The sequence below is a fragment of the Phaethon aethereus genome (genome assembly GCF_964289735.1).
Source record: "Phaethon aethereus genome assembly, chromosome: 6".
Lineage (NCBI taxonomy): Eukaryota > Metazoa > Chordata > Aves > Phaethontiformes > Phaethontidae > Phaethon > Phaethon aethereus.
The window spans coordinates 14,520,867-14,547,475 of NC_138580.1; the positions used below are offsets into that span (position 1 = coordinate 14,520,867).

Genomic DNA, 26,609 nt, shown 5'->3' on the forward strand with positions numbered 1-26,609 from the left:
TGAAACCGCTGCAGCAAAAATTACTCTATTTCAAGATTCTGTACCTCATCATTTTACTTAGACCTTTGAAAAGCTTAATTTTTCACATTATACCCTCTTACAAAATATGACAGAAGCATATTAGAATTATGTTTCTAAATAAGACCACAGAAGAAGTGTCAGCAGCATCTTTTTAATACATTCTCTTCACAGAAAAATCAGTGCAAACAGCTGGTTAGCATGCACTGGAAGATCTAGTACCTGCATTCCTTCCACTTCTCAAAAATGGCTAGTTCCATCTCTTCAGTCTGAGTGGGAACAAACCTGAACTCAGACACCAGTTCAGGGACATGTTCAGCAGGATCATAGTCTCCAAGTTCAGCTATGAAAGAACAGTATTGTCAAGCAATGTTCCCAGTAACATCATGGATATTAACAGGAACTTTTGCATGCTTTTCTAGTTAATCTAAATTTCTAATTTCTTTTTCTGTTCTTCTTTCTCCTCCAGTCCTCCCAACACCTTTTTTGACAGGGAAATTACGGACACTGAACAAATGGTCATGCTGTCTGCACGAAAGCTTTGCATTAGTTTTTTTACAAAGTGCTATTGATATATTCCTTAACAAGCTTCCTCTAAATGGAAGTTATCAACATCCTAGAAACTCACCTTTTTTCTTTCTTGCAGAAAGTTTTCAACATTTCTATCACTTAAGTCTCTAGTGAAACAACAACTGACTAATGTTACAATGGAATTTTGACAAATTATTAAAACAAAATCTCTTGAGATCTGTAGAAAGCAAAACCAGTTCTGACATTTTTCATAAAACTATTTGTCCATTCTAAAAATCAATTTCTGTTTTTATGACTATAAATCCCCCTGTCCTGCTAAAATTACTCTGTGTCAGGGCAGGATCACACAGGTGTTTTTTGTGTCTCTCCTTTTCATCTAAGAACATAATAAATGCCCTACTGGGTCAGTCAAATGGCTCATCTAGTCCACTGATGCATGCTTAACAGGGGCAATAAGGGATGCTATTTAGAGAGCATACTGGAACATACTAGTCAATGGGTGTGCCACATCAAAAGCACAACCTCCTTCTTCCACAGATGCTAAGAAGTCCAGCTATTAAAGAATGATGTATATGCTGAAAATGCTGAAACTCGCACTTAGAAATCTTTATAAAATGTCCTGATTTTCAGAGCTACTAAACACTTGCTCCTCCCACTCATTTCAAATGGCTTCTTAATGTCCAGCTCATATCCAAAAATTAGGAATAATTCTGTAACTTGGACCTTGGGTGGCTGATACAGGCCAATAACTGTTCTGTCTGAAAAAAGAAACTACAGAAGTTTGTGTAGGGGAAAAAATAGTGGCATTTTTGGGAAGACCTTGAAAAGTCAAATACATACACACAGTACTCCATAGGTACAAAAACTACCTACAATCTAGAAACCTGTTTCTTGGATTTCTGAACACTGCAAGCATAATAATAGCCTTTTCACCACCTCCTTTTTCTTTTTTTTTTCCCCTTAATGCTGACTGAGGAAGTCTGTAGTTCTATAATAATTTACTCCCACTAAAACGCCTGCCTCTGTTGAAAGGAATGCTGTCAAAGCCAGCTTAGGTTCCAGCTGATTTAAATAAAAGTACACAGCTGTCAGACAGTAAGATTAAAGCCCTGCTACAGGCCTCATTGTGGAGAGAAGAAAGAAAAGACCAGCACAAAAAGCAATGGATATACGGCCTAATTAGATCACTTTGTTTTTCCAAAAACTTATCCACTGAACCTGTATCTTAAGGCTCTAACAATGCTAATATTTTTGACTATGGAATGTAATCTAACTGTTTTCCTTCCACACAAAAGAGCAGGTTAAAAAGGCAGGTGTCTTTACAGTTTAATCCCAACTCTCTGTACCTACACATGATCAGGGCCGTTAGTAGTTCCTGCCTGAAGAACAAAATGTGCTTTGGAAAGTGTCTGTAAGAGAAAGAATTTCAGTGACTTAGTCCTGTTACCGAACTCCTGCAAAGTACAACAGTGCATTGGTTTATAAGATGAATGTTGTCTAGAGAATTTGTGCGGCACAAAGGTATGGCACATCCGCAAATTCCTTCTTCAGAGGACTGTACAACAGCTTTACAGCAAAGGTCCTGGGATTTTTTTTGTAGGCTCATAAACTGGGTTGAATAATGCTATATAGCTATATCCTCCAATAAGGATCCAAAAGCCTATTCTAGCAGGCATTTCTAAAACGTCAAGCTTCCCCTCTTGAGTTCCCCTGCTTAAAACCAGAGCAAACTTCACATTCATTAAGATCACACCCTCACCCAAACAGAAAACACTGGCAATGAAAATCAGTGATATATAACCTATACAAGCAAGTGAAGGTCAGACCACAGCTATCAGAGCAGCCATGGAAGTTGAAGTCTCAGCTGGAATCAAAAGCTAAAGACAACTCATTAATAAGAGTCTCAGATGACTCAAGCATAGTGTTGTATAGCTGAGAAAAACCCTATGTTTCACCTTTTTTGGCTGAAGAAGGATCTGAAGTACCAACAAGTTCAGTTCAACCATAAATTCTCAAGTACAAGCATGAGACATGGGACACTAACATGTTTCTACAAACAAGCTGAAGTCAAAAGCTGGTGTTTTTTATATACAGGACTTTTAATTGAGTGCAGAACCTAAATAATTTTGTACTTGATTTGTACAATGAAGAAAACACATGGCAGAAACTACAGGATGAAAAAAGTGAACTGTGTTACTGCATCAAAGCAATTCAGGAAGACTGCAGACCTCCTATCTTGTGTGAGGGTGACAGGTTTGCACACAAGTACCTGACAAAACAAGTTTAGGACAAAGCTGTTTATGTGTACAGAACCTCCTTGTTATGTTTCCTGAGGAACTGAGTAATTTTCTATATGTGCTCTCAGCAAAATTACAATCAAAAAGAGCTGTGTTTCACAGTGGATCGCTAACTTCTGGGCGGAACCTATTTTCTGGCTATAACAAGGACTGACTAAAAGAGGTAGTAAGAGTCTACACAAAGCTGTTCATGCAACCTCGTCCTTTCCCACTCGTACCTACTCACCTTGCATGTTATAAGCTGCCAACTGGACGGCTGTGTCAAAAGGACATTCCAATCTGCCGTAAGAGAAATACATTGTGAAAACCTTTGCTAAGTCTATTTAGCAGACAACTCCTATATCTGACAGTGAGAAACTGCAAATGTTTGGGATAAGAAAGTGAAAAAGGTTTAGTATATCTTCAACAAATTAAAGAGATAAACACTACATTATTTAAGCATTCCTCTGCTGCTATTCATGCATAGAAAAGTAATATTTTAGAGAAAAAAAAAAATTACATTACTTAGCAAAACTTATTAATTATCCAAATATAAGTTTAATAAAACCTATGCTAAACTGTTGTGGTTTAGCCCCAGCTGACAACTAAGCACCACACAACCACTTGCTCACTCCTCCCTTCCCCCAGTGGGACGGGGGAGAGAACTGGGCAAAAACTCATGGGTTGAAATAAAAACAGTTTAATAGGACAGCAAGAGAGAAGGAAAAAACAGTGATAATAATTCTCAATAATTCTCATCCCAAATACAAAACATAGTCTCACGCTAGCTTCTGTGAAGAAAACCAGTTCTATCCTGGCTGAAACCAGGACATAAACACACTGTAATTGTTTAAAAGGCTGTTTCTTGGGAATACTTACTTTCCACTAAGAATATCCAGTTTCAGCTGCAGAACAAATAAATATCTGTGGGATTAAATAAGAAATAAAAGCCATTGATTAATAGTTCTAATGTGTCACTGAGCCAACAGAAGAAAGTTAGAGCCTGACAAATAAAAACGTTTTCTACTCTTTACATGGGTTTTCAGAACTGAAGAAACGGCATTGTGATCTCTCAAGGCTTTATTGGTTGGGTTTTTATCCTATGCACACATTTCAAATGAGGCAGAATCATAGAATCGTTAAGGTTGGAAAAGACCTCAAAGATCATCAAGTCCAATCGTCAACCCATCATCACCATGCCCACACTAAACCATGTCCCGAAGTGCCAAGTCTACACATTTTTTGAACGCCTCCAGTGATGGCGACTCCACCACTTCCCTGGTCAACCTGTTCCCAAAATTAGAAGTTGTCACAAGCTGAACTAGCATTGCATGGAAAAGGAAATACAATACCTAAGTCAGTCTCATTTTTTCCTCTTCTGATCCTACTTGGGCAAAGAACAACTTGCATCTTCCACATTTTCTTCATTATTCATAGATGTATCAATCTCATAAGAGAATAAATATTTTAAAGTATCTCAAAAATAGACATTCCTAATATGGATTGCTTAGTTAAAATCTAACTCAGAAAGCTGACTGCAAAGTGACAAAAAACCCCCAAACAGGAGGCTGCAGCCTTTTCAACTTCAGAGCCAGCTTTCCTTCACTGCCTTGCTTATTCAGTACTACTCTTGCTTAGAAATTGGGCAAATATTGAATACAAAGCTCCTGTCCCTTTGGTGTGCAAAACCAATCCTTCCAGTCCAAAACCCACAAAGAGTAGCCCTCTTGCCCCACCATGGTACACAGCTTTCCTTTAACAAGAGAAGAAGTAGTCTCATGAACTAAAACGCTGGCATCCGTGATGCTATCCAGTTTGAATTCTACTACAGATGAACAGAAGCCTTATGCACAAAGCCAAACACAATGCTTGTGTTTTGACATGCGCCTACATCTCCTCATACTCACGTACATAGACACAAAACAGATAGAGGCATTTTTCCTACAGGTCCCTTGGAAATCTACAAATACTTTGCCAAACCATTTATTATCCAAAGCCTTTTGTACACTGGCCCCTACGTGGGGAATAAATTTGTTTGGTACCAACCCTAGGCATCAAAAGAATGAGCACAGGCCTGCAGCGTATAGTGGGTGTGACCAATACGTGCTTATCAGCCACACAACACTTGCAAACAATTCAAGCATCTTCCCATGCCTAGGCCATGTTACATGACCTCTGACTGGTGGCATCTGATGGGAAGCTGGCAGAAAACGTGAGCAATCTGCACCTGTGGAAGCTGAAAAGTGGCTCCAGCTGGGTGTCCTGCTGCACAACGAAGAAGTGGAACCCTTGGAGAGCCCCTGCTAGTGACACCTATAACCCATAGCACAGCTCCCCTTCCCACTGCTTCTTTAAGGGACAAAATTGTCTCGAGACAGAAGAAAGACTTGCTGCTCTCCTATTCTGGGGGATTAGCTAAGCAGACAGACAGGGTTTAAAAGCCCTCAGGTTTCAGGTCTGCCCTGCTAAAACCTGTATAGCAAGGTCTGACTGGCAGAACTCAGGATGGATGAACACGTTTCATAGCGGTAGATACAGATGTAGACCTGAATTTTGACTATGGTTACTATCTTTAAAGACAGTTAAATGTTTATTCAGCGACATGAATGGGGAGGTAAAACATTCTTCCCAGATCAGCAGGAAAGCATTAAACAAGAGCGGTTATAACATTATATTCCCACATGCAAGTATGAAGCTGCACAGGGTGCATATGGCTGCAAAGGGTAATGCTACCATAATCCTCCTGGTAGCACTCTTAGGGATTTGGCTAAAGTGCAGATCGAAGATCCACACAGACATAAACCTGAACAACAAACAAATGCACTTCACGCTCTTACAAATGGCTGAGGGCATGAAGCGTCTACATCTATCAAGAAAACATAACAACTTCATTTTCTCTCCAAAACGGATCAGCAGCAGTGGTGACAATGCAAAGAAACGCTGCCTTTCACAACAGGCTTATACTACTGACAGATGGTAGGTTGTGTTCTCTTTCAAAGAACCCCAAGTATGTCTCAGTCCAACGCGATACGCAGCATTATGAACGGATCTGTGAAATGCTTTAATCAAGAGAAACTGCTGCTCACCTGATACTACAATCCTACACGTCTAGTACTGTCAACTCACTTCTCGGCATGGTAGTAAAATGCTATTTTCCCTTTCCATAAGCCCTGCAAATACCACAGAAGTAATGAAACGTTAACTGAACTTATTTTTGCCAAAGAGAAGCTCTAACTTGCAACTGAATACTTTTCTGCCTAAAGAGACAGGATGACTGCATACTGTTGAAACTAAATGCAGCTTAAGAAGATAAAAAGGAATGATGTCTGTTCTCTTCAGTGAAAACCTCTGTCCATTGCATACAAGCTACTCAGATCACTTGCCAGAATTGCCTAATGAAAAATGGTGCCTCAAGTAATATAGTAAATATAGATCCCTTTATATTAGAGCTCATTTATTTCATTATCACATTAGAAACATTTACAAAAAGCCAAGGAAGCAAGCAGCTCTTCAGGAATTCTCCAAAACATCATACAACTGGTTAAGTAAATACCACAAAAACATTTTCCTGGCCTTATCTGGGTATCTCTCTCTCACAAAATCCCTCTTACCTTGTTAGCTCTTCACGTAGATTGTTGGGCTCTGATGAGTAAAACTTTACACGAAAATGCAGACAATACGGTGGGCCAACTGCAAAGTAGAATTCATTCAAGACAGTGGTAACAGTTACTGGATGAGACTTTTTTTATTACACAGATTCACATCACAAAACTTGACTGAAATTGGCTCTGTCCTACCAGAAGGTCTTAAGGCAAGAAGTCCTTTGTGACAGGGAAATGCACTAAAAACATCAGGGTCAAAGGACGCTTAAATATATACACAAAATAGTTTTACATGTTACAAGTCAATCGAACAGTGATATCACATTAAGTTGATTCGTCCTGCCAAGAACACATGAATCTAGGCTAATCCCTATATTTAAGGACTCTATCCATCACCAAGAAAGCTGTGCATGTTGTCTCTGCAGTTGACCAAACCCCCCAGCACTCTGTTGGTCTCTAATGCCTTCCCAGGGCTCTGGGAAATACCCACTGCTGACAACTCAGGCCCCTTTACTCCACAGAAGTTTAGACATATTTTAGGGGGATTTAACAAACCCTTCTGTGAAAAACCACCTTTTTTGGAAACCAAAGAGTTAATTTAGCAAAAGGATGGATTAACCGTTCTTTAAAAATGTGCAGTGCTCTGCTGATTCTTGCATTTGACAGGAGGAATTTTCTCTCTCTCAGTGATTCCAAACCCTCTGTTGTATTAACACAGCACCACAAATCCCTGAAGACTTCCCTCAGCACAGGGCAAGGAAGCTGCTAAACAAAAATCAGCCACACTAAACCCTTGTGCAGCAGGTAAGGACTTGGTGGACTGAACACAGATTCAGGCATTCAGGACTTCCCCAACAGATGGAGGCTCCAAGACAAGTTTTCCTGTAGTCAGGATAACAACCTATAACACTAAAACATCTTCAGCTGCCTTGACTCTATTTAAACTATAATTAATGAGCCTATAACATGTTTAATTACTAAAGTAATATAAGCTACAGGGGGAAGAGGTCATTAAACAATCGGCAGCACCACACTGGGTTTTTGTCACCGGGTCTTGTCATCCCTCACAGGACACTGCCCCCCACCACCCATTTCAACTCTCTGTGCCTCCTGTATGTTCAGTATGAGATCTCAAGAGAAAACAGAAAGGGCACTTACTTTTAACTTGCTTTTTAATGCTTTTTGTGTTGTCCAACCAATGCTGAAAAAGAAATTACCCCCATTGAATTATCAATAAAGAAATCTCACAGAAAGAACAAAAAAGGGAAAAAACCCTATTCATTAGTGAAGACCATCTTGGAATAACAAGTATTTCATTAAAACAATCCAATCCAAATCTTTCACAATTCATCCTCTCTCAGTGCTCATCAAAGATCCTTTCACTCAAAGTTTGTAGTGCAAAGTATCAGTTTTGAACAACAGAAACATCCTGTAATACCTTATTTAAAGCCAATCTTCAAGAAAGCATTATCTACTTAGAAAAAAAAAAAATACTGACAAACCACTTTAATTACTAAAACTTTCATCCTGTCCAAACAAATACTTAATTCACACATTAGTAGGTCAGCCAGTGACAATGTGCCAGAGAAGCATAAATCATAGCTGGAGACTCTGGCACTCAGTTGTGTGTGATGTTTACTCGGGAAGGGGAGAGACAAAATAAATACTGTTGGCTTTCAGGCATTTTCTTTAGATGACTCAAGTGTAGTAACAGCAAAGCTGTCTATGTCTGGACATAAGGGTCAGCTCAACCTAATTCTCTGAAATCTATTCACAGGTGACATTTTAGCAACTGTCACGTGGAAGGACAGAAGTTACTGCCTCACCTACTAATGCTAATTATAAGCTATATACTAGATGTGAAGCCAAAATAATGGCTTCACTTACACTGCATACAACAGCATGTGAGAAACAAGCTATAGATGGCAGGTCGAGAGAAACATCTACACATACAAGCTATGCTCCCTACAATAATTGCATATACTCCCACTGCTGAAGAATTTATACCAGGAATTAAAGATAAAACTGGAAAGCTAACACACAGCTAGCGGTAGAGACTTCAAAGTGCTGTGCATGGTGAACAGCTCCCTCCTCCAACGGAGGTGACTCAGTTAAGCAGTAAACACAGCACCCTATTCAACATAATTGCACTGACTCAGAGCCAACCACCTAGCACACCATGTCCTGCGTGGTTCACAATGCCCAGGTAACACCACCTCATTTGATCAATCCCAAATGTCACCTTGCAACCAATACAGATGAATTATACACTTAGCAACACTCCTTTCGTTGAACTATGTGCCATGAAGCTCGCAGCGGGCCTCATGGAGGACAAAAAGCAACAGAGGTATGAGAAAGAACCGGTATTTTCAGGTTGCAATGCCAAGTGCAAACACATTCCTGTCTTCAGAGCAGCCCTGCCTTCTGCAGAGAGTGTGTAAAGTCAGCCTGTAATATAGCCAGGATGGGCAGTGATTAATATATTAGCTGCAGATCCCAACAACCGAACCATCCACAGCTGCTGTGCACACACCTGAAAATGCTCTCATCACCTATTAAAACAAAGTAGCTACAGAAAGCTACCTGAAATGCATCTAATTTTTTTTTTAAATAAGGCAGGAAGCTTAAGGAAGAATGAAGCAAGTATTTCTGCCAATTGCTTACACTACCAGTGAAATGGAGTTGAGCAATTTTTTTTTGTTTCATGAAGAAAATGATCTCTTCTTATTCCATAAACTCACTTGCTGTAAGAGACAACTTACCTACTCCTTCCTCCACCATAAAAATATACAAACTACCCACTTGGAGGCTTGCAGGTGATTTAGATACAGGAGTGGCTAAGAGAGCCATTTCGAGGCTCCAGGACTGGCTGTGCACGCCTGTTTCATCTCCCTCCTGTTTTCTCTCATCTCCTCCACATTCCACGGGAAGGCAACTGAGAGGCCCGCGACAGGCACTGATAGTGTTTTACTCTGCTTGGCTTTTCCCACCACTGCCTACAGGAGCTCCGTCTGAATGGTGAGGGTGTGCGTAGAAGAAGGGAAACAGAACTGCTTTTAAATTGCGGGGGGAGGGAGGAGAGGAACAAATCATAAAACCAAAAAAACCCCAAACCAAAACAAAAAAAATAAAACCAACACATGCATGGACACACGCAAATGTCAGGAAACTTAAGATTTATTCCAAGTGATTAAAATGGAATTCAAGTGGTCCTGGCAAAATGTTTACATTTTGATGAGAGTTTGCTCAGCACAGTCTACTGCTGAAATCCAGAGATAAAGTATGCTAAACAAAAAGCAATGTGAACAACAGACTGCAGGGTGTATTGGAAGTCCTTACTAGAACAGTTTGCTGCTTCAGAAATTTAAAAAAACCCCAACACAAAACCACCAACAAAACAAAACATTAAAAAAAACCCCAAACCCAGCAACATTTCAAGAAGTTAGGGTAAACGAGGTTTTTTTTTTTTTAGTAAGACAGTGAGACTAAAACTGGTCCCATACTTTAGAGAATTAATGGGTGCATACTTAGTGCTATGCTATACAAACAATTTTCAGCATTAAGCACGTCATTAGATAAAACTGACAGAGTAACAAACCAACATGTACAATTCCATTAAGAAGAGCAAGTGTTTGACGCTTGCAACCTGTATATTAAAATCAGAAATTTGCCACCTGTGAAGTGTTCATTGCCTCCTTACTAGAAACATCTCTCCAGCGTTGCTAGAGGAAAAGCCAAATAGCCCAACAAGTTAACAGCAGTCTTCATCTTTTGTATCACTGGACATGCTGCACTGTTCATTGTCAGCCTGAATCAAAGTTACTCAAATAACAACAGTCTGTTCCCTTGGCTGGCAGGCCAAGTCTGATATAGGGTGGACAAACCTGCAAATAATTCCTTCTGCCATCACCCGCCTCTTACTTGGGCAGCAGGGGATATCTATTCCTAGCCATGAGACTAGCAATGAACACAGAAATCACATGAGAACGACAATTCTTTTCACTTCACTAATTGTTTCAAGAACTTCTTTGAAGAAGCTAGTATTTGAATCCTAAAATCCAAAATGTTAGGAAGAGTTTGTATTATCTGGGTTCCCCCCATTCCCCAGTACATCATAAACTCAAACACGTAACTACTAATCATTTCAGCAGCTCAAAACAAGAAAAAAAGCTATCCTTCAGTTGTTCAAAATTATTCTACTGAAAACTCATTTGTAGTTAAAACAAGCGGGGAATTTCTCAATTTTTTATTTAACTACATGTTGCTAGTTCACCAGTGTTTTTACATCATCAGGTGCAACTAGCTAGTAAGGCAATATGCTTAGATTTAAATTGGTTAGCAGAAAGATTATCTTCTTCAGAGCCAGCAACAATTCTGTCCACAGTAAGGGACTGGACTCTTACACTGTTTGTTCAACAAGTCTCCTGAATCATCTTTGACAAGTCAGTTGATTAGGCTCTGTCTTTGTTTCCAGCTGCAGATTGGGTTTCTGTTAGAATGTGCCAGCTCCTCTTTGCAAGAACGGCTGCCATCACAACAGTTCTTCATTTCTTAAAGCAATTATCTCTGGCTGTTGTGTTCAGCTCTTGGGGCACAACACAATCTTTTCTGCTTCGTTACACAGAGTGTATCATTAAAGTCCAGTTTAAACAGATTGTTATCTCTACTCTGCCTCTTTTCAGTCACAAATAGTTAAGAAAAGGAAGCAAACTAACTTCGAAATCACTTGTACCTGGTAGATGGTGCAGTATCAGATAATCAAGTGCTGTCTGGACTGGAAGTAACAATTTGCTGGACAAAAGCAAGCCATGAGCCATTGCTGAGGCAGAAAAGATTAACTCTTATTCCCCCATTTCAAGACAAAATGACATTATTTGCTAACAGAATCATAAGAGAAAGTTTACCATACAGATAGTTTCACCAGTTTTAACTAACCCACTGTGAGCTCTTATGAGATCCTACAGGCACATGTAAATACTTCAGAAGCCACATGGCAGAAATTGAGTTAGGATACCTAAAATGTACAGATTATTTTTTTCCTGAAGCGAAAAGATAAATGCAGTGGAGTCATTCACTATCAACAGTCAACATCCTAGACTGCACATGATTAACACAGCTAATATGATTTTTGTAAATATAAAATGGTATGCAATGGGCTGTTTTCTAACTTCTGTTGTAGAAGGCATGCATGGTTCTGAATGACATCCCTCCATTAGTGTAATGGTCTTTTTCTCCTTAGTGTTAAACTCGTCTGTTCTGCAAGAGGTTTAAGACCACTTTCACTACTGGGAACTGCAGCCCAGCAGCAGCTAATCCCACTAGCCATAAAGTTTGCTTCAGATGCTGAACACAAATTATTTTTTCCAAAGAGGATATTCTCTACAATTACAAGCTAAGCATAAAACTCGATTGCAGTAATTATGAAAAGAAGGCATCAGGTTATAAGTGTGCTTTGGGGTAGATAACACTGTGTCCAAAGCTGTCAGCTTCTTTCAAACATTCAAGCTTGGGGAGTTTTTTTGCCACTGTATCAAGCTGTAACAATTAAGATGTCACCTTCAAATTGTTCTGGACATAGACCCTCACAGAATAAAAGGGATATATGTCATTGCTTCAATTTTGTATGCTGAACTCAAACAATTCAGGCATTTAGCTCAGCAGCAACCGTTTGTGTTTCCACTCTGCCATCCTAATCATGAAATAATTCTAAAGGGGACTTGAAACACAGAACCAATTAGGTTATACATCTAACAAATAACTGACATACACAGTATGAAAACTCAGATCTCATTCTACCTGGGGATGTTGGGATAAGCGAATACAGGTTTAAGTTACAGGGATGCAGGACAGAGACAAAAATCCACTCCTTGTCTAACACCTCACTTAACTTGCAGCTACCTTTGTGTGCAGGATTAAGTACTTGGCTGTAAGAAGTACCCATATAAAAGTGCACAGCCCTCAAGTGCAAGAACTGTGGTTGCTTCTCGCAAACAATGCTCTGCTGCTTTTTTCAAAAGCAGTCACGCTTTTACAAACACACAACAAACTTAACAAACAAACTCAGGCTTGCAAGAACCCTCTACTCAAACTGTCTGGTATGTACAAACACACCTGTATCTTCCCAAAAATTTCTAGTTGCAGGTCTGAGTCACAACTGATTTGAGCAAGTCAAAGGTGTACCCCCTCTTGCCAAGATTATTTCCCAAGCAGACATTAACACAATGACTTTGGCTGACAAGAAAGTTAATGGCATTGGCAAAGGAAAACTTCCTCCACTCTGTAGAACAATGAAGGGCCAAGCACACACCCTAGTTTTGCCCCTTCTCTCTGCATCCGCAGCATCAAGAATTTCTATGTGACATGCCAGGCTCTGGGGTCCTACCAGACCAGCCTGCCTAAGGACAATAGAAGATGTGACAGGAACAAGTGAAAGACGAGAAAGAGACAACAGTGTTGTAATATGTTAGAATGCTTGAGGTGGAATTAAATTTGGCATCACTTAAACTAACATCCCACAGAGCTTCTGCACAAAACGTAACTCAAAAAGGCAGCTTTCTTATAGCATTTTTGTCAATATTGAGATTTAACTTTTAGACTGTTGCTTTAAACAAAACAAAAACAACCCAAAAACACACACAAAAAAGCAAAGCACTGCTACTCACTGCCACTTGTGCAGAATCCATGAACCTTAATCCAAAGTAGTCGCTTTCTATAAGGTCCAGATGATACATGATCTGTTCAAACAGGAGCTGGCCTTTGGCTTTTTTCTGAAAATATAAAAGCATTTAGTACTTAGCAGATAGATTTATTGTAACATCTACCTTCTTCTAGGCATACTTTATATTGAAATTCCCAAAGTAAGAGAATCCCAAAATTAAGCTTCTGACAATATTATATGGAAATTCTTTTGGGTTTCTCTCATATTTTTTTTCTTGAAAAAAACATATTGTTTTTCTTGAAGGCAAATGTACACCCCACAAGAAGCACACATAATATCCTTAAAGGACCTGCACAATCTCCTTTTTTGGAAAATGTCAACACTGACTTGCACAACACAGAGTGTTAAAACATCATTTTATCATTGTCCCTTTCAGGCTTTCCTTACTCGCCAAAGTTCAGTAGAACTGGAAATATAGCTAGTACAATTGCAATAACTAACGTACTGGAAAATTTTCAAAGCAAAGTACAGCAAATTGCTTACGAATTTACCACTGCTTCATACCTAGGCAATTCACTAGTTTTGAAACAGGTAGCAAAGCATATTGAATGAGGATATAGCATTCCATCAGCAAGTGCTTTTAACAACTGCCAGGAAACAGTCTAGGGCAAGCAACTTCAACAAAGAGTACTTAGATAACACAGTTACAAAAGCAAGTTCATAAAACTCACTTGTAGGTGCAAAAAGCCATCGCATACACTCATACGTAATTTATGAAAAAAGCTTAGCTCTGGCCTCAAACATTTTTACAGTGATGATCTAAAAAATTAAACAGTTGTTTTTAAAGAGAAGGCATGTAAATAGCACAGGGCAGTTTCTACACAACATAAATTTTTCATGCTATGATCTCCTTCATAGCAATACACTGAAGGAAAAGCTAAAGAGTAATACCTGAGATGCCTAAATGTAATAAAAATATATTAATAAATTAGCAGGTCAGCGTACAAATCACTGTGTTGAAAAGACATATTTTTAAATGTAAGGAAATTCAGAAAGTATTTATACTTACTCTGCAAGCAGTTTAAGGATTTCTCTATTTCCATAATGCTATCATATTGCAATCTTTTATCTTAATATTTATACATTCATAACTTGACAAATGGGCTAACTTTCTAAGCATATTTTTTAGTATGCTACTAATTAGCAGATTTAGTCCACCTCTCAAAATCCGGGGCCAGCCAGAATTCTTATTCTCAGAAATGATCTGGTTTAAGCACCAAGTAATATCCATGTAAGTAAGGCAGCATGCATAATTTTTACCACCTTCCTCTATCCTGATCTTCAAATATTTTATATTCAACTTTGCAATCATAATCATTGGTTTACTTGATGCATTAGTTAAATCCAACATGACATTTCACAGCTCAAAGCAAAATCTCAGAAAAGTCTGTAAACTGAACCTGCCTAAGCAAGTTCTCCCACAGTTATTTATTTCCGAGTATTGGGGGAGGTAGAGGGAATGGAAGGCAATTAGACCAGCAGGCAGCTTCAAGTGCACGCAGCATCTACAAAACGTCGTCTAATGGAAGTGCTGAGATGTAGACCTCATCAAACTCGTTCAGGGCAAGTTTTTTTTTCTGTTGACTTCAAGAAAAAGTACTTCTCAGACAGTAACAGATTTATTAAACGCCAGCAAGACTCTCCTAACAGAAGCCTTAAGGCAAATCGCCTACATATAAAACCACACATTTCTTCCACAATTTGAGTCTGTAGCCTCTTTCTTGAAAGAGCAAGGTATTGAACTGTTGATATTTACTCTCAGCACAGGGTATCTTCTGCTTAAGCAAGAAGATATACTAATACAAGTGAAACCAATTCAGCATTTGCTACAGCAAAAGAAGAAAAATGTTTTATTTTGCATGAAGCTTTCTGCAGCTCGTCTAAAACTAGAGGAAAATCTCCACTTACTGAGCAGAACATTTTAGATCCTTCTCAATTCCTCAGTAAATCATCTTTTAAAACTCTAATTAACCAGTCATCTCAGCCAAACTCCCTCCCAGGGACAGGCAATGGAGCACTTTAACTCGAGCCTGGAATTACTACACATACTATCTCAGACTACCAACAACTAAAACTTATCACTGTTCAAAATTCTGCAGTATCAGGTTAGTTTCAGAGCATGTTCGCCATTCCTTTGCCAATCTCAGCAAAGGACTCAAAGATTAAGTGGACCCAGAATGACTAATGTGGGAGAAAGTCCCTGAAGAATAGCACTGGAGCAGCTGTGGAAAGATTTGCAGGGCTACCGGTTGTTTTCTGACTTAAATCACCAGAGCTGTCAACATGGAATTAATTATGCAGTACTTTGCATATGACTTAAACCATCAGGGCTGTATTTGGTGCCAGTCAGCAAAAGCTTCACACGTGCTTGAATGTTAAATTCAAATTCTTTCTTACAGCCTTACTAAAGTCCTTCCTGCTTATATTTAAGCAAACGACAACCAAAAATATTACTGCTTTGTAACCAGTCAATTTTTATTAATCAAAAGACATAGCAAAGATACACTTTCATTACATTTTCTGGTGAAAAATCACCCTCACTCTCTAATGGCAACAGTAATTTTAAATGACACTTTTATCCTGCTGCTACCCCGTGCTCAGGTTCCTCTCAAAGGACAAATATTTTCAAGCTGCTTAATGGTTACCAATGAACTATTAACGACTCCACTCACAAGCAGTCCAGCCAGTGGCTGGTCCTCCCTCCAGGGTACAAATTAAACTTCTCATGGGTTTGTAACTCTGTAAAACCCAACTACTTGATTTACCCAGTTTGCTATACTCTGTCGGAAGCGACAGCAAACATCTCACAGCAGCACAATCAACTGGCAAACTTAAATAAAATCTATCACTTACATAGGGCAGGTCATCTAGTGGTTATGCCACATTTTGGAATGAGATTAAAGCATCTTCTGATCGCTTTGGTATGAATCGTGCCCCCGCCGTCCCTGAATGGAAGGGATGCTCCCAACTATGTCCTAATGACATCTCATGCTGCTCTTACTAACTGCAATTGCTGGCTGAGTAGGTGTTAGAAAGGCAGCTCAGCAGCAAGGTAAAGCCAGCTCTGGTGGTCACCTCAGCAGGTTGGTTCATCCCTTCATCGCCAGGATAAGGTGATACAGAGACATTCACCTTGGCTCAGGCATCTCAGTCACTGCCTAAAACTAGAGTGGCAGCATTTCTACCCTCTTCTCATGGTCTCAGAGGTAAATGTTTTTTTCAGGGACACGCATTCAAGAGCATAAGCCACCAACTCAAGCACTCCACAACTTGCCTGTCTGATGTAAAAACCATTTTCAGTACTAGCAGCAGCCAGTACAAACCAGCACTGGTCAAGCAACACAAGCTTACCAACAGCTGGGGATGAGACCCTCATACTGGGCAGGCACCAGCTGAATGGCTCACTTTTTAAGGTTTTTGTTCTGGTTTTTAATCACAGCAAAGTACTTCAAGTGTCCAAAACTGGAAAAAAATAAAACCAAACCCAAAAAGCCCACCTAGTGAATTTACTAACGAAAATGCTTATCAGAAAAGGATTTTTCTCCTCTTCATTTCTTTTCTTTGTAAAGAAAAGGGGGTCCTTATATAAGATGAACTCTATAAAGAAGAGATGAATAGGCTTCTACCTTCATGGGACTTATTATTCCTTGTCTCTTTACAGCTGTACTTTTCAGAAGATTTCTTCAAATGATTATGTTCATATTGCTTATTAACAATAATTAACAGCAGCTATTGCTTTCAGTAGCTACTGAAGGACAAAAAAACTCTCTCCCTGGTTTTTGTCAACTCATTAGGAAGGTTACTATTCATACTCATACCAGCTTCTTAAGGAAGACCACATTTACCCCCCAGAGAAGCTAGGGACCCCTACTCAGGATTTACACCTACCCAGTTGCTAGGATGTCACCTAAGCACGTTTGCAGACCGTGGCAGTGTGGGAGTGGCAGATGAACCTGTCCGTATTTCATGAAGTTAACCTCCCTTCTCCCAAGGGAGGTTTCAAAAAAATAAGCCATGAGCAGCCTCCAACAGTGATTTGGAGATTTCATCTCAATATTGTGAAAACAGTATCTATAGTTAACACCATTAAGGTTTGCTGTAGAGTTGGAGAGTTAAAACCCCTTATCTTTACAAAGGCAGTGTTAGAAGTACACATTATTTGTATCACCCTGATCTTCTTATGGCTTTAACTACTGACCTACAAATGGAGTTGCTCCTCTCCTCAAACTCCAACCATCCATCTTTCAAATAACTTTTCCAAACTCCCCAGTCAGTTTTCTCCTCCACCTAAAGATGCCACTGGCAGCAAAACACCCGTTCTGCTTATCTCTCTGGTTTATCCCCAGCCTTTGACAACATGCACCATATACTCTTGTACTGAATAAAACAACCTGCAGGCTGGAGAACTGCAGAGAATAATTTCTACCTCCAGAGACAGAACTTATAAATTCTTCTACTTACTCAATCTGTCCAAAATTTAGGAAGGTAAGTGTTTGGGATTAAACATTTTGTTCTGTTATTCTCTGGAGAAAGAAGGCAGCACCTCCCAAAAATCTTTATAAATAATTGATTTCAATAGCCATCATACCTGTACATTTATTAGAATAATACATAGAAGGATTTTAATGTACTATGCTCAGGCTTACTGACCCTATAAAAGTAAAAAGACAAAGACTTAAAACATTTATACTTGTCAGGTTGTTTTGTCAGAAGTCTGTTCTCTTTCCTCTCCCAGAAAGTTTATATCTTCTGGTTACACATTTCGTTTAATTCATTTCTGAATCTATTTCCTAATGTTCTTTCCAATACAGAATATATACAAAGTGTTTGTCCAGCCTTAAGGTCTAGAGATCAAATATCTCCTCCCAGTATATTCTCAAACATTTCAGTTTTATTTGGTGTTCCACCTGCAGGTTTCTCAGGAGCAGTCTCTGTCTTTGAGCGAGCTCTTTACAGGGGCATCTCAGCAGGAAAGCAGGGCTTCAGACAAAATTCGCTGTTCCGCTGCGAGTTAGGAACGCTAAACCTTCGGGCAACTACACCAGCCTGCAGCACTATCCCCAGAAACACTGCGGGCCAAACAAATTACTCTGATCGCAGCCACTGCTCACTTCCAGCTGCTCCCTTCCTCCCCTTCCAACCGTGCCGGGGCATCGTACGTGGCCAAGCGCTCACCTTGCCGGTCACCCAAAGCACCTGGACTCCCAGCACGACTCGGGACAGGCACTCGGCGATTCTGCTGCTGGTGCTCAGGAGTGCCGAAGCAAGCCAGCATGTACTCTCTCCCTCGCATCCCGTCTCAAGATGCAGTTAAACCTGGCACCCCCAGAAGCACTGGATCAACCTGCGCTACGGCTTGGGCCCCCTTCCACGACACAGCCGGCACCCCTACTTCGTAACGCTCGGCTCAGGATTGACTTTTGCAGTTTCAGTCCCCTAAATGTCTTTCAGTAGTTTAAGCAAATAGTGAAAAGCATTTCAATAGTTTAAGGCAAAAACCGCAAGTGAAAAAAGTTTGAATCCAAAACTTCATAGTCTTAAGACACACACACAAGCAAATGTTTATTTACTCATTCCTTTTGTCAGATGAGATTTATTTTGAAAATGTAAAAGCCAGCCTTCAACACTAAGATTACTCATTTTATTCGGTGACTGATTTTTCCAACATTTTTATCATTACTAGGTTTTATTTTTAATCAGCATCTGTGCCATGGACAGCATTGTGTATTTCATACTTAAAAGTACAAATATTCAGAAAGGGGCCACAAAAATTCTCCAAGATTAAAAAAAAAAAAAAACCCACCAGATTAGAATACCGAGTAAAAACAACTATCACAATACATCTCTGATCTTGTAGTCAGAGCAACACAGACCTTCTCCCTCCACACAAAACACATCAGCGCTCGTTAACAGTTTGCTGGCAATGTTTTTGGCATTCCAGATAGACTTCTTAATTTTATGTAAAGTAATCACTACAAACACAGTCCTTTTTTATCTTATTTTGTAAGCATTACTCCAAAATTGTAAACAGCTGAGCTAATTCCAGCTATTCCACAGAGCTCTTGGACTGGTTTATATACGAAACCTTGTTTTAATGATACTTCATTATAATAAGGACAAAAACATCTCATTTTGCAATCTCCATACTAAATTTCATGCATGCATAAGTAAGGAATATTCTAAGATGAAAAACTACTCAGAGAGCATCCATTCTCGTAATTTGTGTCTTTCACCTTATACCACTAGGAAGTTTTTGCCTAAAACTTAGATTGCACATACCGAAACTGGAATACAATTAACACACTATTATCCATGAGAAGATTATGTAAATTGTGGGTTAAGCAGGTTCAGATTTTTTTACTGAAACACCCCTGGCATCCAGAAAGTACAGTGTTGCTTCTGTAAGACCCCATACTTACTATCTGTTGCTATTGTAAGGCTCATCTTATTCCCCCACAAAAAGCTATCCACAAATTTTTAAAAAGGTGCATATTCCAAGCGTATCCCTTCAAATTTATTTTAAATTATTTATCTTACCATTTTTCCCCTTTGTCTAGGTTGTCTTTTCCCTCTCCCAGTTAATTACTATGAACAGCATAGAATTGACTATCTCTACAACAAACACTCAATTTTTAGATCTTTTGATTTAAAAAATCCTCTGGAGCCCTCCAGTACTCAAAACAGCACTTTATTTTAAATTCTTGACAAACATTTTTGTTCACAACTATTTCAGAAGCTGCTGGTGACACCAATTAAAAACAGCTTTCAAGGAAAAACGCTGCTATGATGCCCTCCCCCTCCCAAATCAGTCTTTTCCCACAAACCATTACCACCAGAAAAGCCAGTATTCCAGCTGTTGCGGGGTTCCCTTGGGAGCCCAGATTGGTATGACTGAGCTGATGGAGTCTTCAGGTACTAAACCAGGGCTGTTCATGGCTTTTGAGCTTTGGGAATTCCAGAGGTGCAGTGGAGGAAGATGGAGTTTAGTTTCGCATGGGAACAGGATTAAAAGTAAGATAGGGGATGTCAGCAAAACAGAGTTCTTGTCCTCTCACTGCTCATACCACTAAGCAAACATTCCACCCACAGATCTTAAACAGTTAGAAGAAAAAGCACAATTGAACTTTTGTCCAAGTTGAACTCGAGGTAAGTTAACAGTAAACGGCCTGTAGGATGAACAACATCAACAGCAGCACAGACACCGTATATTCTATAAAAAATTTTTTTAATCTCATAGATTAAAAAAAAAAAAAAAGCTTTTTAGCGTGAGTCAGTCAAAAATCACTGAATGCATTTGGACAAACATAAAGCTTCAAAAAAGCAGCAACAGCTGAGGAAAACTACCAGGTCGAAACACAACTTTAGAATCTGAGATGAAGGTGGGGGAAAAAACCCCACACCTTTAGATCTGCCCCAGAAGATAACCTGCATGAAGTTCATGCTTCCCATTTTGAACATACTAAAGTGACAGTAAATAGCATACATAACACTGATATTCTTCAGTCATTGACATGGCTATGAAGTAAGTAGATTCTTAAAAAGAATCCAGTCTACATACTGCATAGGGCTGTAGCTTTTATGAACGGTACAAGTCAGGCAATTTTGTAATTAAAAACAACAGAAGAAATAGAAAAGCAGACAGATTAAATGGCTTGACAGACACCATAGATAAGATCTGTGAACAAAAAGCAGAGTTACTGCTCAAATCCTAGTTCTGTGTTTAATAAATTCTCAACTGCATCATTTACATGTCCCTTCTGTCTCATTGTCAATATTTGTAAAAACATCAGTCTTTGCTGCTTAAAAAGGCTCTGAAATACATTTGGCTTACATAATGATGTTCTCTGTTGTTGGGGTTGTTTGTTTGTTTTTTTTTTTTCCACAGAATTATAGAATGGTTTGGGTTAGAAGGGACCTTTAAAGGTCATCTAGTCCAACCCCCCTGCAATGAGCAAGGACATCTTCAAATAGATTTTTTTTTAATTTAAACAGAAATTCAGCAATCTTATATTCAATTATATGAATTACTAACTCCAGAATACTCCTCTTTCAGTAGCAAAGTCACTGTAAGGGTATAGCTGAAGAAGAACTTTAAGCAAGCATAAGCCTGATACTGCCTCTAACTGCTTCTTCACCGCATTTGGGGAGGCACATGGGGAACCAGATTGGAGATTTGCTCCAGCTAGAAACCAACACAGCAAAATTATACCCATTATTTTAATCCACAGCATCTTCTTGACTTAGTTTATTGCTTGGCTGCTAAAAAAAAATGTTTCTTCTGCCAAGGGATGTGCAAAACCAAGGACAAACGCAATAAAGAAAGGAACATCTTCTCTTCCTGTGGCAGCAACAACTTATGCCACTGTAAAGTATTTATGTAGCCATGGATTAAAAAAGGTATGGCATTCATTCCTGCCAAGACAACTCTTCCTCTGGCCGTGAACTAACCTGTTTGCTAAGTGATTCAGTCTTAAGAAACACTTTCTGTTATTTTTTTTAATAAAACAATTTCACAGAACTTAAGTAGACAATGGGACTGTGCACAACTGAACTGGCAAACCCAAGGTCTCCTCTTGAGTTCATTTTAAACCAAATCTATTGCCAAAGTAACAGAACCAGTCTTGGAAAAGGCCTTAGTTCAAAGAGGACGATGATTCTCACGGAAAGTTTTTCTAAAAGAAAAAACTCTCTATATAAACACACACATGTATTTTTAATTTAGCTTTAGGTTTTAGAAAGCAATGTTGTTTTGCCCGGATTTTGTACCCTCCACTTCATCCCCTCCCCTTTTTCCTCCCTCTTTCAGAGTCAAATCCCAAAATATGAATGATACAAGTGGAGACACAAGAACAAGCACACTAAGGAGTCTGAAATGAAACATTTAATCTACTTTAATTTATTGTATTTTAATCACCAAAGGAACTAGTATATGTCAACTGCTGACAATGCACTGTAATTACTGCATCTAGCTGTATAGATTTAGCATATTTATTTACTGTTACTCATAATGCCTTGTCTGTGGACATCTAAGTTATGTTGGCTTATAAAGCAAAAAAGCAGGAGTGAAAAAAGTTTCCTCTAGAAATAAATAGTTACTACTGCACCCTGATCTAAGATTTATAGTCCAGATGGCAGGTCATGACACCTCTTCAGGTTCAATTTATGCTCCTCAAAGCCTTAGAAATGTTGTTAGAGGCGCCAGGAATTTGCCTACAGAGCCAACTCCAGCTCCAGAGATTACTGCTCTGGTTATGTGGAGACACCAATTTAAACTCAAGTACTTTTTAAGTGTAACTCTTGCTATAAAGTGTTTGTGGGCATTCCTGGCCTCAAATTAAATGTCCCAGGCACTAAGCAGCACTGGATATGTTCATTACATTGTTTCAGAGGTGTACAACTTAGTTTTACTGCCCTCTATAAAGGCCTATCTGTATGGTCGTTTCACAAATAAAGACGCCAAACCGTTTCTTTAACTCTAGATTACTTGGGGTTCTGGATATCACAAGAGTTATTTCCGCTTGCTATGTCAACAACACTGCTCAATACCCTAACAGGTTGAGCCTTCCTCAGACTACTTAACATTATAAACACTCTAGAACTGTGCTTAAAATAAGGAAGGGAGGAAAGGAAAGCCATTTCAAGACTGGCTGCTCATCATGCTCAATCAGCTCCATTGCATGCTCTTTCTAGCCAGCAGCTTCAACGTTAGCGCAACTGTTATTTACAGCCAAAATCCTAGTCCGGACTAAGACTAGTCAGAAGGCCTCGCACACCCACAGCTTCCTAACTCAACTACGTGAGCTCAAAACAAGTCACTAACAACTATAACACATGGTAATGGAAAAACAGAGCACATCCCTACCATTGCTACTGTTCATCCTGTTGGCCAAAAACAGGTATATAATTAAGCAGAACAGAACAGACACGTGTATATTAAGGGAGCTTTAGAAATGTAAAACGGCAGCTAACACCTCAGTCGCAATAAAGCACTATGCTATGAGACAATCCCTGCTATATAATCTGCCCTGAGGAGGGGAAGGAAGTAGAATTCTTCTCTTCCCCTCCCCTCTCAAGTTAGCATTAAAAACTGCATCCACCCCGACACAAAATCAAAACAAACAAAACCCACACAGAAATTACTGCTAGTACTTTTGCTCATCTCTCCTCTTCAACAGAGTTACACCAAGAGATTTACCTTCCTTCTCAAGATGCATACATAGTTCGTTGAAAAGAAAATCCAATTCATCTGAAACATTTCCCTAAGTTAAACCTTGGCACAATAATTCCATTAACGTGCTAGAAAACGTTTAGTCTATAAGGCACAATGACATCTGACAAAATGCTCTCGGTGAACGACAAAGTTAACTATTCTTTTTAGTACCTTTTCACGACCAGTAACTTAGTGATGCAAAGTCACAGGGTCAGTTGCTACAACAAATAAATATACCTATACCAAACTTGTAAACAGCAAAGAGCACAATCAGATTGACACAGCCAACAGTATTTAAAAAACAAACTTGCATCACTCGTACCGGTAAGTCCACGCTGACATCTGTTCCATCCAGCAGCGCTACTCGGCAAGTAATGATGGATTTTGCGTCCCCAGCCGCAGGGATGTGGGTGGCAGCTCGTTGGGCCTCTCTTAGCCGTTCCTTCTCCGCATGCTTACGCATAGACCGCCGACCAAGGGTTCGACGGAAAAAGCTCAGCATCTTTGCTACAAAATCCAAGACAGAGAAAGAACATATTAATGTTAGTTTTTCACAGGAAAAAAAAAAAGAAAAACAATAGCCTGAATTCATAGTCCTTAGAAAATAACAGACTTTAATAAAGAACTGCTAGAGATTCAAACAGCCGTTTCACTTCTTTGGATTTAATACCCACATTCTTCAGTTACTTTGAAAAAACTCAGCTCAAACCTTTTGATGGTAATTGGGGTGACTCTTGGGACCTGCAAGTTCGTTAGGGGGAAAACCAGCCATCGTGCAGATCTCATACAATTAATTTCAATCAATACAAGTGTTACTGCACTCTCAATGAAACGACTATGTCCTCTCGAAGTTGGAAAGCAACTAAGAGCTGCGTAACACCTGCTGCCTTCTTGGCTGACAGGCTCCCACCTCTCTCATGGAAAAAGCGATGAAGGTCCCGTCCTGCCCCGGCACCCGGCGTGTGGAGCAGGGGCTTTGGTGCCGGGGCTCTGGAAGAAGGGCTTTGCACAGACAGGCCGGCGCCTTTTGGGAACGCCGGTGCCCGTCTCACTGCGGCCACGGCTGCGCCCGGGCTCAGGCTCCGCGGCCGGCGCGGGGAAGGCGGCCCCCCCAGCCCAGACGCTCACCGGCACCGAGCTGGTGCCTCCCGCCGCCCGGCTCCGCCGCCGCCGCGGCAGCGCCGGCCCGGCAAACGCCCGGAGCTCGGCGATGACTCAGCCCCGAGCCCCAGCAACCGGCCAGTCTTCCCCGGATCGAAACCCGGCGCTGGCCCTCGCCGCCGCCCGGCCGCCTTACTGGGGGAGCCTGGATCAGGAACGGCCCCTGCCCCGCTCAAATGCCCCGTCCCCAGGCCGCGCCGGCCGGGCAACCCTGCCCGGGGCGCCCCTGCCCCGGCCCCCCCCCCCCCCCCCCGTCCTTACATAACACCCCGAGACTGGTGTTCGCCTCAGCCCCGGCCCGCCGCCCCGCTCCTGCCCCGCCTCCCCGGCGGCCTCGCCTCAGGGGTCGCGGCCGCTCGGGCACTGGCGCGGCGCCGCCACCGCTCGCAGCGGAATCCCCTCGGCACTCACCTGGCGGGCGGCCCCGCGGCCCGGGCGGCGGGAGCGGCGGAGCCGGGGGCAGCTGGAGCGCGTCCCCGCGGCAGCTCCTCAAGGCCCTGGGGGCGGGCGGGGGGGGGGCGGTGAGGGAGCCCCCGGGAGGGGGCGGGCCTCCGAACATGGCGGAGCAGTGTGGGAGGTCCTTAAAAGGGCAACGACTCGCCGTCCAGTTCCTTCTGCCAACGCTTACTCACCTGGCGGCTTCCGCCGCTGCTCTCTCCCGCTCGGCGTAGGCGTGGAGGTGGAGGAGACGGGCGGCAGGGACGGAAAGCGGCGGGCGGACGCTAACGAGCGCTCTCTTTTTCGAGCCGTGTCGTGGGGCCAATACCCCTTTAAAGGGGCGGAGCCCAGTGGAGGGGGCCTCCCCCGAGCCAGGTGGTTTCGCCCAGCAGAAAGCCGCCGCAGGGGGCGGCGGGGGCGCGGCGCGGCCCACGTGCTGCCCGGGGAGGGGAGCAGGAGGCACCGCGGTTACCGCGGTGTGGGACCGGCTTGAGAAGGAGAGGGGCCGGGCCGGGCAACGGCCGCCTCGTACCACGGCGGCGACGGGGAAACCCTCTAACGAAGCAGCACTTCATTTTCAGCCTGATTTCAACCGATTTCGCAGAATTTCTGGGATTTTTGCTAACAGGCAGTGGAAGTGGTTCAGCCAGAAGTGTAACAAGTCCCCAGCTGGCAGCGGTAACCGGGAGCCCCAGGCAAACGTGCTCTTCGGCCATTAAGTTTAGAAGAAAAACGTCTCTTTAAACAGCGCCTGACAGGATAGCTGTAGCAATATATTAAATAAAGCAGAACCATCTGCAAACTAACGCTGCTCGTATTCGTACACTGAAATAAGATTATGACGACAAAAGGCAGGTCGTATTCTAATGTCCTTTGAAAATACAAATAGTTTGTCTCAGCGATCTGTGCTTTTGTAATTTTTCTTACTTTTTACACTGGTCTAAGGGAAAAGCCCTGCTCACTGGCGTTAGCCGCAGCAATTCCAGAGGGCTGCACTTCACCGTATTTTTTTTTTTTAGTACATAAATATCTGTGTTCAAGCTAGAATTTGAGATCTCCAAATAGAAAACCTCAGGAAAGGCCATATAAACAGAAGGCAATATAAACTCTGCTTGCAGACTGTAGTGCCAGCAAACAGTGACACTGCTCCGGGTAAACGAGCTCCAGATTCCTTCAAAATCCCAGGATAACTGGGAATCCAGCCAACATAACAGACTGGGAAAGCAGAGACTTTGGCTTGTTACTGGGACCTCTTTTCCTAACGGTAACACAACACATTCTACGCTCGGCTACGAAACGCAGGCTGAGATAGCCGGTCACTCACCTGCCACGCAGAGAAATGGGCACAATGAAACACGCTTTAGCACATTGCTATGGCAAAATCAGCTCCATTGCGTTACCTGCATGTCATTTGCTGAAATGGCAAAACACCCACAAAACTGCCAGGTAATTGCCCAGTATTTGCTGACGAAGCGACAGGCTGATTTTAATGTTAAATGTCGGTTATTTTAGCACGCCTGTGTTGACAACAGAGCAATCCTCCTGCCACAAGAAGGAGCAAGGCAGGCTCAGAGCAAAGGTGAGATTCAGGTTCATGCCTGGTTATTTGTTCAGGAACACAGATCACAAAATGTCAGGGGGGCAGATTTAGATAC

At 41.3% G+C, this 26,609-nt stretch overlaps 1 protein-coding gene across 1 annotated transcript in view; it reads right to left on the reverse strand.

Annotated features, from left to right (window-relative positions):
• EPB41L5 (erythrocyte membrane protein band 4.1 like 5) overlaps nt 1-23,862 on the reverse strand; it is a gene marked incomplete at its 3' end in the record, with an annotated part of 55,419 nt that extends 31,557 nt beyond the window's left edge. The window contains exons 1-7 of the mRNA XM_082001745.1: nt 23,678-23,862; nt 13,090-13,194; nt 7,586-7,628; nt 6,437-6,515; nt 3,705-3,749; nt 3,073-3,125; nt 241-361 (exon numbers count right to left, since the gene is read on the reverse strand). Coding sequence (XP_081857871.1) covers nt 241-361; nt 3,073-3,125; nt 3,705-3,749; nt 6,437-6,515; nt 7,586-7,628; nt 13,090-13,194; nt 23,678-23,857 — 626 coding nt within the window. The 5' untranslated portion in view covers nt 23,858-23,862. The remainder of the gene's footprint in view (nt 1-240; nt 362-3,072; nt 3,126-3,704; nt 3,750-6,436; nt 6,516-7,585; nt 7,629-13,089; nt 13,195-23,677) is intronic.
• Nucleotides 23,863-26,609: the final 2,747 nt, after the last annotated feature.